The sequence below is a fragment of the Drosophila busckii genome, chromosome 3R, assembly GCF_011750605.1.
Source record: "Drosophila busckii strain San Diego stock center, stock number 13000-0081.31 chromosome 3R, ASM1175060v1, whole genome shotgun sequence".
NCBI classification, from domain to species: domain Eukaryota; kingdom Metazoa; phylum Arthropoda; class Insecta; order Diptera; family Drosophilidae; genus Drosophila; species Drosophila busckii.
In genome coordinates this window covers 8,054,292-8,066,364 of record NC_046607.1, presented here as the reverse complement: position 1 = coordinate 8,066,364, position 12,073 = coordinate 8,054,292, and the positions used below count along the sequence as shown (strand labels likewise).

The 12,073-nt window shown below is 37.3% G+C and overlaps 1 protein-coding gene across 9 annotated transcripts in view; it reads left to right on the top strand.

Moving 5' to 3' along the window:
* Positions 1 to 4,959: 4,959 nt before the first annotated feature.
* The window catches only part of LOC108602279 (tropomodulin), a 41,765-nt gene continuing 34,651 nt past the window's right edge, over positions 4,960 to 12,073 (top strand). For 3 of the 9 annotated variants that reach the window (XM_017990348.1, XM_017990346.1, XM_017990345.1), the window contains exon 1: positions 4,972 to 5,687. In XM_017990348.1, the coding sequence (XP_017845837.1) occupies positions 5,445 to 5,687 (243 nt within the window). In that variant the 5' untranslated portion in view covers positions 4,972 to 5,444. Of the gene's footprint in view, positions 5,688 to 11,707; positions 12,068 to 12,073 lie in introns of those variants that run through there. The other 6 variants (XM_017990339.2, XM_017990338.2, XM_017990336.1 and 3 more) reach the window with 5 other exon arrangements.

Genomic DNA, 12,073 nt, shown 5'->3' with positions numbered 1-12,073 from the left:
TTAAGATGAAACCGCTTGACAGACAGACAGACAGACAGCCTGCATAGAGTCGAACCCACGCACGTAGTAGCCAAGTTGCTCTTCTTTTTTCCAAGTGTGTAACTGTTTGTATATCTGGTGGCTGAGTTGGCAACCAAATTGAACTGTATGGCATAGACATTGGTACCAGCAACAGCAACAGCTAACCAAACGTAACGTTTTAATTAGAGAAAAGAGCTAAGCAACTATTTATTTCCATTTCTGTTTGCCTCTACGCACAGCTAGCAACCCGCAGCCTTAGTTATAGATATAGATAAAGGTACGAATACCGCTGCAAGTCCAGAGACTGCAGTAAGGACAACTCGCCTGCTGCTGCTGCTGCTTGGCATGTGTGGATTTGTTTTGAGCTGCTGCCAAACACTTGCCGGTTGGCAAACGTCGCACTTAAAAAGAAAAATCGCAACGCAAACAGTTTCAAATGGCAGCGTTAGCTCAATTTGCGGTAGACATTGAACTGCAAATGGCACGAAGCACTACCTTAAAGCGCTGCCCATTAAAGAGAGTACCAAGTAAAGTAGATTAAATATTTATTAACTTGCCTCAAAGGGTAGTCAACAATTCTCAATACGCATTTGAGTTGTATTGATTTTAAACAAAGTAAGGCTTAAGTTATCATCAGCAATATTTTTGGGAATTTAACAAACGGTTCCCATTTTACTGAGCTGAAGATTTTCAATCAAAATGTAAGCAAAGATTGTGTTGGAAATCAAGAACATTTTTTTTAGATTCATTAAATTGCTTATTGTGTCCAGAATCATTTATACTTTGTATTCGAACGGTACTCAATATTGGAAAGTATTTATGACACTTTGGGGCCTAGACGGCTAACAATTATTGGTGTTTTGTATTCTCTTCAGTCCTCTTATTAGTAGCGGATTGGCTAGATTACTAGCCAACATGTTGGAATGGGCCATGTAGTTGGCAGCCTGATTCTTTACTCATAATTATTCCATTATTCAGCTGATGCTAAAAACAAACTTGCATCATTATCTGTTAGATATTACAACTATCAAAGTTGTTTGATTTCTGAAAATTACTCAAGGCCAAATGCCTGCAAAAGCCCAACAGAACACCATTTGAGTTACAGTTTATCAAAAATATTTATATTTCACAGAAAGTAGCCTGGTTTCCTTACTCTTTTCTTTCGTCATCAAATAGTTTTTGAAAGCATATATATTTATATTCATTTAAAGCACTTGAGTCTTTCAAAGTTAAAAGTTCGACTTCAATGTTGACTTTATTGTTGTTCATAGCTTGGCTATTTTCACTGATTGTTTATTTTATTATATTCATTGTAGTCATAATTGTCCATTCTACGCTAACATAATGGTGTCTACAAGAGTCAAATCCTATTTGAGTTCCCAGTTCAAGCCTCGGAATGCAAAAATTTTATAACTTTTCTAATGAATGCAAAGTCTGATCTGAGTATTGTGTACGACTATTGTGGAGAACGGATCAAACAAGTGATATAATCATCAAATTCTTTTGGCCATCGATAACTTAACTTGACAAAACATGAAGCGTTGATGACTGATGCGAGACTTAACTTATCACTATAAAGTTTTAATAAATTTAATTTATACCAAATGAAAAAGCTATTAAGACTTACAAAATAATAAAAGCTAAATATATGCTTTTATATAATATATATAAATATTATTTAATTGTTTGTAAAATAGTTGCAATGTTTATTTACTTGTCAACTATTCGTATTGATTTTAAACAAAGCAGGCCAAACTCTTTAAGTCAAGCATTTGCAAATAAAACTGCATTAAATTGAAGCCAAGTAAGTAAGCATATATTTGTATTAATTTTGAATTGCTTAAGTTATAGAGCACGTATTCAGCTTTGTTTTTAAACAGTTGTAGCCCACAAAAATAACTTTATTTATACCAAAGACGCTTTCTGTTTTTGCATCTGAGCATTAATTGGCAAACTTTGCAGTTGCCACACACATGAGTCTAGCCAGGCAAAGAAACAAAAACACATTAAAACGTTCACTGGCTGGCTGTCTGTTTGTGTCAGTCCATTTACAAAAACCGATCGGCTATATATATATAGTATCTATGGGAGAGCTATGTATATTGTGCGTAGGTCAGCGCAAGTCAACGACACTTGGCGGCGACTGCAGATTGTAGGAAACGTCAGCATTATAAACGCAAAGTACTTCATTTACTTTGTGCAATTTACAGCTGCGTGGAGCTGAAACAAATGGCCGCAGCAAGGTCGTAATACAAAGGGTTGGGGGTGGGTGTGAGCTTGCGGTAATGCATCCTTAAGGCTACAACGCTCTTTTCCTTTATGCACACAACTGTCTGTGATTTGTTTTATCACCCATTGTGTGTGCCAGCGAGTTGCCTTATAATTTATTTATGCATGTGTTTTATTTAAGACTTTCCATAGAAATTTCCCCCCATTGACGTCGTTGCTTGCCAGCGAGCGAGCAATGTTGTTGACAAAAGAAATTACTTATTAATCATATGTGAGTGAGCGTTGATTTTTCGTCACCAGCGTGTGTGTGCGTGTGCGTGGGGGCGTATGCGTGTTATCCTTTTACTCTGTAATTTGCTTTGCTGCGCTTTGAGCGCTGAATTGATAATATACGCAGGCTAATTATACGCGCTCATCATCAACATCATATTCAACGCTGGCTGGCTGTATCTTTAGCTAAAGTACATGTATCTGTTTCTATATGCAGACACATTTGTGTCGTTGCGCTAGCCAAAACAGACATTTGTCGAGCATTAATTTTAGAAAATGTTCTTCTTGTCTTGTGTTCATTTGGCGCTTTGTTTGCACAACCCAATCCAATCCAATCCGAAGCGATCCAATCCCAGCACTTGTCTTTCATATATCTTGCAAGTCAATTTATACAGGAAGTTCGGTCGTCTGAATGCATCAGCTCATGAATGAAACTCGTTCGCACACTGTTTGCCGCTTCAACTAGACACCCTGTATGCCTTTCATATGCCAAAATACAACTTTGCTCAGCTGTCGATTGCCGCATTGGGCAAATGCCGTCAGGCCAAACTGCCAGACTGCCAGCGAAAAAGAAAAGCCCAAGCGAACGCAACAAAATGCAGAAGCAAAAAGCAAAGGCCCCCCCACCACCCACCAGTCCCCGCTCTATGTCTATCTTATAGTTTTAAATATGTTGTTTTAATGTTTATGCTCTTACAGTGAGTGTGAGCACTTGTTGCTTAGCTTTGCTCAAGTTTTCTTACAGAAATTTATTGCCTAAAATCAAACTGATTCATTTGCCAATTTTATGTTTATTTACTTTAATGTAATTATAATAATTTTAGGCTAAAGTACTGAAGGTGTTGATTCAACTTTTCTTCCTTATTAAGCCAATTTCTATTTACTGCAGCTATCAGCTATTTGTCCACATCAAAATTGGAACAAGTAATTGAACAAAGAGTTCGTTTGAAGTTTTTTATCATAGAAAAGATTAATTAACATTACTAGTATCAACCCTAGCTCAATTCACTGGTTCCAAGTAAGCAATGTGGTGGCAATTGATTCTATCTTTAGATATTTCATACAACAAACGATGTGAGGTTATTGGAAATGAGGGTTAGTAAGAATTAAAAAATGCATTAGACTTCAAAGAATGAATTAAGCTTAAATTAATTGAGGCAAATGCATTGGAAACAATTATTCAAATTGAATTTTAAAAATATAATTAATTAAATTTAATGACTTATTTTGATATTTAAATAATTAAGAATCCATCTGAGCGTAATTAAAATTCAGATAGGAAAAAAATGAATGCATTGCATTAGATCTTAATTCAAGATGAATTAAATTCGAAAATGATTTGAATCTTTTACATCTCTGGTAAGGATAGTCGCTTGTTTTAACAGCTCTGAACTAGTTGCTAGTTCTACAGGCTAGAGCTAGAGTATGCGACAGTCAGTGCTAGAGAGAAAATTATTGGTACACGAGCTATTGTTTGGCTGCGAGGGCGCGGGGAGCAGCCCAAAATAGCGCACTAGCAACGGCAGGGGGGTGTGACAGTGGTCTGGGTCTGGGGGGGCGGTTAGTTGTGCCACTAGTTACAGATTTGACATGCGTCAGAGCTTATGTCGTTGGCCGCGTCACTAATTGCAGACTAGAGCTCTGAATCTTTAGAGCATTTTGAAAATGATTTTCATTTAGAATTTGAATTTAGCACTTGCAGGCAGCTCGAACAATTAGAAGCAGCAGCTGCTGCTCGCCTAAAACAACGAATTATTATTGAAATGAGCAGCAGCAGCAGAGGAAAATCTTCTTCAAAAAATTCAGAGCATAACAACGTCAGCAGCATCAGCAGAGCTAAGAGCACAGCCTATATAGCTGCACTGCTCGCACTTATAGTTTAGCTGCGACTATTTTGGTCTCGCTCGCCGGGAAATTTACAAGCAGGCAAACAAATACAAATACAAATATACAGACTAGAGCATCCATGATCCAACTAGAGATGTATATGTATCTATATGCGCTCTCCGGCGCTGCTGGTGGCAGCATCAGCAGCAGCAGCAGCGGCGGCTATGACGTTGACTGTTCCGGTGGCTGCTGGCTGGCGCAGACAGCGAGCAGTGCCATCGATCGAAACAGAAACAGAAGCCACAGACTCTCGTGTAATTTGCCTCGTGCGTTCTGCTGCTCGTTCGCTTAATATTTTTTCGATTTATTGCAGCACAAGTGAAACAAACTGAATGTTCTAAAAAAGAAAGAATAAAATTTAAGGCGAAAAATATGCGTTTTTAATTGTACATAATATTCACTTTGTTTCATTTGTTGCTGCTGTCGCCTGTCAGCAGCGCTCAGTGTCTCGTTGTTTGTGGGTTGTTCCTTGTTCGTTGCTCGTTGTTCGTTCTACGTTTTGTTGTCGCGTCTTTCGTTGTCGCTGGCGCAGCCTCTGCTCTCTCAGTGCCAAGCACAGCCAGCGCCAGTGATGATCAAGCAGGAGCAATTAGCTCACGACTAGCAAAACACATTTCATTCAAAAAAGAGTTTTTCCATTGAAGTTGCGTGTGTGTCGCGTAGTGAAAAATCTTGCAAACAAACAAACAAACATAATCCAAAATAATTTCGTGTGCTCTTGTTTATATAATAGCCCAAAGCGCAGAGGCCATAGGCAGAGGCCGCGAGCAGCTCGAGTATAAATTTGTTTCTGGTTTTCTTGGTCTTTGCAGGCAAAACGCAAGTTGAGAAATTCTCTATATTATTCTATTGTGTACGTGTGCGTATGTGTGCGCTGCATTAGTGTGCGTGTCGGTGGGCCGCTATAGTTGCCATAGTTGAAGAAATTTCAGTGAGCAAGCGCCGAACCAATTCAAGTGCTACTACCAACCAACAAAGTGAAAGTGAACAAGAGAAACAAGAAATATTGAAACTAAAGTTAAAAACAAACTTTAAACATGTCGGACACTGAAGATGTTTTCGGCGCTTCGGAGGAGCAGCAGGATCAGGAGCAGACCAAGCCAGCTGCGGATCCGGATGCGGAAAGCAAGACGAGCGTCGTTACCGAACGCACCGAGGAGGTCATACCCGGCGAAACGGAGAAAATGGTGACCGAGACCATCGATGAGGATGGCGACGTTGTGGAGGAGACCACCGAAGTGACTCGCAAGACTGTCAAGCGTACCATGAAAATCACCGAGGTGAGTTACTATATAGACATATGTTATTCGAACAACCTTGGCGCACGGGGCATGTAAGCAACGATTTTATTTACTTGAATTATGCCCAAAAATATTATTAATGTCGTTTTATTGTGTGTGCGTCTTAACAAATTGTTTATATAGTCGACAGCGTGGCTATAAATCATGGCATATATTATTTTCTGTCTATATATATATATATATATATATATATATATGCGATATGTATGTCACACTTTGTATCGGCGACAGCCTGGCAGCAACAAAATAATTTAACAAAAACACACTCGCAAATTTTGCAGCTGTTTGATTTCGGCGCAAATTACGAATATCACACATACGCAAAAAAGAATAAAATACTCAAAAATTATTGTTAAGCACTTAATGCACTGCCAAAAAGTAAAAACCAAAAAGCAAGCAAAAACAACACTTGTCATAAATTCAAAAAAAAAAAAAAGTCGCAGAAAAACTTATTGAGGTTTCCGTGTCTTGCGGTCTAGCGCACTTGCAACAGGCTACCAGAGTGGGAGGGGGAGTGTCAGTTGCAAGGCAATTAATTGCTACAAATGCTGTTGCACAAATAGCAAATTGCATTTCCGGCTTGGCCAAGCAGCCACGCGTGCGACTATTTTTTTCGACTTCCCCACCCAATATTTTGTTGCTAGCATGGGAAGCAACATTGATTTATTTTGCAAGTGCGTTGCGTTTGGGGGTTTTATATATTTTGTTGGAATTTTATGGCGTTTAAATTAAATTTCCATTGTTATTGTTTTGTTCTTTTCGGGTCTATCTGAGCCGTGCCTTTTGACTTTGAGCCTTTTGCCTTTGCGTTCCGTCTGTGCGGCCCAAACGAAATGTAAATATATGCGAGACTCACACATGTAGATTTGAGCTAAGACAACAGCTGAACCTGGCATTAAAATAGGATATATAGACAGAAGAAACAAAGCAGAAAAGGAGTAAGCAGACAACATAACATTTCAGCAACATTTTTGTAACAAAAGTTCTAGTAAGCTTTATAGCAAGCAAAAATTAGCTTTGATGTGCTTTAAATTTAGAGTGCTTAACATCTATAATAGAAGAGCCGCTAATCATTGCAAGTCTTGATTGAAAATCACGTAAAATTAATTTTATATTATATATTATTTTCATAATAGATTATTTATGAGCTAATCATACAGTGGTTGCCACATTTATTTTTATAAATAGCTGAAGCAATAATTCATTTAGTATCTTTTTATTTCTTCAAGCTAAATTTACAAGCTCTAGTTATTAGCGTCTAAAATTATATAAGCGCAAGCTGTGATCTGTTTGATATTAATCCACTAAAAAGGCAAAATTGCGTATACTTAGCTTGGCGTAAATATTATGACAAACAGCTGGTACAACTTTTGTTTTTTTCCAAGAAAAGTTGTTAGTGGTTAGCTCTAGTTATTAGCTTTCAGAAATATATGCATAAGCTTTTACTTTATGATCTAAATCTATATAATATTCATAATGCGTATACGTAGTGTGCCACAAGTATTTTGACAAGCAGCTTGCTTAATTCTTAGTAAATATTAATTTCCATAAAATGCAGTATTTTTTATATAAAATACTATGTATCTCAAACAGTATAAATCGAATTAACTACGAAAATAGCTAATGTTAAATATTAGGAAATTAATAAGAAATTATTTGCTACATTCAAATGCAATATATTATAGTCTCATGTCAACGCCTTTTAACAGAATTATGATATCATCAGCCAATAAAGCAAAATGCATATTAACTTTAGTAAAATTTGTATACAAGCTATAAGCTAGTGCCCTATCTCTTGATTAGACTGACAATGTCATAAATCATTATTTTTATTTATAGTTGCTTTTTAAAAATAACGTGCCCTAATATTTTAAATGTCAGACACACTTGCTTGTATGCAAACATTGGACTTTATGCTCGGCATTAATCTTTATGCCGGCTTGCCAATTAATGCAATGATTAATCATCAATTGCAGCAGCCAGTCTTAAAGCAGGCAAGTGTACGTGCTCGTGCTTTGTCAAAATGAACGCAACAAAGGCTAATTGCGCTAGGTACACATTACAGCCCAACTCCCACTATATCGCTCTCTCGCTCTCTCTTTCGCTGTCTGGCTGTACTTTGCTTCTTAATGAGGCACGTGGCATTTTTGTCATATTTTGCGTATTTTTTTTTTTTTTGGCGAAGGGGTCAGCTGAAAGTTGCCACAAAGCTACGTGACTCAAGCAAAGTTCAAAATGTTGATGTAAATGCAAATTATAATAAAAATTCGTTTAATGAGCGCATGGTCAGATTTAGGGCGACATGTCATAAATTTAACAGTTGACTTAACAGCCGCTTTGCCTTTGCTTTAGTCGCACATACATATGTGTATTTTGTTGATTTAGCCAATTTGCTAATGTATTTAGCAATAGTGGCGCGCAGCCCAATGAGGCGTGCCAATTAGTGCAGCAAGCCGTGAACAGCAAACAGTGAACAGTAAATACCAAACACATGCATCTAGATAGGCAAACACATTAATCGAGTTTTGGGGCTGACCCATAAGCATGACCCATGAGCAGAGTTCGTATTGTTTAACTGGCATTGGGGTTAAAGTCACAGCTATTAGACGCAGGCTCTGAACTCTGCTGGCGCCGCTTGTTGTTGATTTTGATGTTGTTGTTGTTGTTGTTGTTGTGCATATATAAATAGGGCTATATACATAATTATCACATGGTTATGACATTTTAGTTGTGTGACATGCGAAATACGCAATTCAATGTCAGTGTGTGCTTTGCCCACTTGGTTTTCATTCATTTGTTGCAAGACGACGCACTGAACTCAAGGCAGCGCAAATATTGCGCATACGACGCATAGATCCATAGAATTGCCCACACACAACGGTCGGTCGGTTGTTCGCTTCTAGTACATTTTGGGCAAAAAGCTATTTATTCAATTTCGTTCATGGCGTTTTCTTTTGATTTTATTTATTTGCCTGCTTGCTTGTTGTTTTTTCTTTCTTGGCTGAGCAAACAATTTATAATTTTCAAACAGCATACAGCACTATATTTGAAATACACGTACGTACGTATGTGTGTGTGTATGAGTGTTAACTGAATACAATCTAAATATGTTTATATAATTGAAAAGCAAACGCGAAAATATCAAGCAAAACATAACGTCAAAGTATGCCACGCAAGTGAGGGCGGCAGCGGTTAGAGGGGCGTGGCATATGCTCAACCAGTGCCCAAGCTGCGAGCAGCAGTGTATGCATACACTCATATGTGTGTGTGTGTGTGTGTGCGGTATATAAATATTGCTGCCAAAAATTGTTCGACACACTGGGCGTATGATAAACGTGCCATTTATTTTGGCTGGCAGCGCTGCTGTTTAACTTTTTGCACGATATGCTACGAACGTGCGCATTGTTTGTGATCCACTCTCGCTCGCTCTCGCTCTGGCTCTGGCTCTGGCTGTGTGTATATAAATCAGTTTTATGCGTGGCATATAGCTCATGTAATTGGGAAGCACTTCTCAGAAGCTGCACGCCACTCAAAAGTCATCAAAGTATTTATTTATTTACGCTTAAATCGCATAATTTGCGGCCCGTCGTTGCTGTTGTTGTTAGCCTTTGACCTGCCGCAACGGAAACTTTGCTTATATTTACTCAAGCCTTAAACAACTAAACTAAACTATGCTCAACTATATGAGAGCACAACAAACAAATTAAAAGTACATAAACTTCCGCCTCGGCCAAATGCCTGGCGGATATTCAATTGATATTTGCTTACTTCATTACAATGGCTGTGTGCTGCCAAAATGTTTTACGTAGTTTCATCAATAATTTGGCGCTGGCCATGGCCAACATGCAGCTTAGCTTGTCTTGCTGTCTGGCTGGCAAAATCAATAAGGAAATTTGCAAATTGTATCAAAACAGAGAGCGACAGAGTTAGAGCGAAGCGGAAGTGGAAGCGTTTGCAGCTCAATCAAACTCTGACGCTAGCCTCGTCAGCTGAGCCTCATTAGGCAAATATATGCACGACAATGGGCTAATTCCTAGAAGCCCAAGCATATCTTGTTTATCCAAGCTACATTGGTTGCTATAAGGATATGCGGACTTGTAACCTAAAGAGTTGGCACGTGTTTGCTGTAAATAGAATTTTGATTGCCAACACTTTGGTTTGATTAAAAATATATTTAAATAAGCTACAATTTAGTATGCAAAATTTGGCACTGAATACAAATTAATAAGTTAAGCATTTTAGTTTAAGCGCTTGCTGAACTTTTGCTTAAGCTGCAGCTCTTTAAACTCTTTAAACTGACAGTTCGTTCGATTGAGTCACGTGCTTTATATTTGTTTTATATAATTAATATTCATATGCAGCTTTTATATTTGCACAGACTGCAGTCCATTATCGCATAAGCCTGATTAATACCACAGACAGTTCATATTGCATGTCAATTCCTTTGAGCGATTTCGCTGCTGCAAGCGACATTTAATCCTCAACTCATTATACAGCATTGGGCCCTGTTGACACTTGAAATATGGGCCAAGCTTAGGCCCCCACCCACCAGCTACCACTCCCACTGTCAAAGCAATATAAATTTTGTTTTGACTTTTGCAATATCAACAACAACAACAACAATTGCGTCAGTTGTCAAACACAGCTGTGCGCTTCACCTCAACAAATACATATAAACAAACACACATACATGTGTATAAATAAACTGGGGCAGTTCAATTTGTTCCAGTGAGAAAAGAGCCTCTGCGAAAATTAGAGTCTATAAAAATAATAAGCTATGGATCTAAAATCGAGTGTTAACCAGCGCCAAGAGCGGCTAACATTTCCATCAATGTTATGTTTTTTATTATAACAATCGGATTCATATTTATATTAAACAGAGAGCTAACAACAAATTTTGTTATATTGTAATTAATATTTAGTTCGTTGAAATGATATAATGATATAATAAACAGATGTCTAGCTTCGATTATTAATATTTATGTTTTTAATATTAGATATTAAATATTTAGTAAATGTAGAATCGGTACATTCAAATTGTATTACCATCACTACGCAAGTAAGATATGAACTGTAAAGTCCAATCCCATAGCTTCAATGAGGAACTGATGTTTATGAGACTTCTCATGTCGATGAGACCAATCGTCAAACTCATCGTTATAATTATAACTCAAAACAGTCTTTAAGCATATTTTTTTCCATTAATAATATTTGAACTTTCTTGAGTGTATCTTGAATAATTTGTGGTAATTGTTGTACTGTTACCAAAGTTGAATTTTATAGCTCAGTATCTTGTTATAGACCTGAAGATCTAGACGCTAATGAAAGTCCGTAAAACAAACATGACTATATCTAAGCTTGTTAAAAATTGAGATTGCACTTTATTGATTCAATTAAATCCAAGCACAAAATATTTTTTTTAAATTTATACTTAATGTATAAAAGAAGAAGCTACTATGATAAATTTGATAGTAACCCTTGCCCAGCTCGCCGATGGCTACAATTTGATTTTACACTCAAACTTGCTTAATGAGATAGGCTTAAAATTCTTCGTAGACGCTTCTATGGCAAACAAATCAACCCGCCCTAAATGCCTAAAATTCATATTTTACGCATTATTAAACAGCCGTCAATAATTTGCGTGCAGCTTTGGTTTATTATGCGCCAATTGAATGACTTAGTTAGCTATTGTTTTTTTTTTAACATTTTTCATTGTGGTTCACTGGCATTTGTGTAATGCCAAACACTTGGCTCAAAATATTAACAAATATGCCAAGCATTTGTCAACAAACAATGCAAAGCGTTGTGCTTGAAAACGAAAGTTCTAATGCAATAGTAGCTGTGGCTAGTGTATATAGTATTTAGTATATATTTTTACATTAGTACGTCTGTAAATATATATAATGCGCATTGAAATCTAATTTGGCATTTGCATTTCCTATGCACTCATGAGTTGAGATTGCACTTTGATTGCCTTGCGTTGTTGCTTCGATTTCAGTTGCATTAGAAGCCCCCAAAACAAAAGTGCGCAGAACCGAAAGCCGAAAATCGGAAATTCAGCAACAAATATTGCACAAAACTATTGATTTATGATTCAGGCTGGAAATGGCAAACGTCAGCTGCCAGTCAGCTAAATAAATAGATTAGTTTTTACGCGATTTTTCGCTGTTCAGTGCGCAGTTTGTGACGTATACGTGTGTGTGTGTGTGTGTGTGCATGTAAATTGTAAATTTACAATATATATTACACATATATATATTGTGCTATATTTGCATATTTTACAAATTGACCAACACTTTCAAGTGCATTCTGGTTTGAAAGCAGCTTAAGCTTCAGTCATGGCTATTCTAGACGAGAAGGTAAGC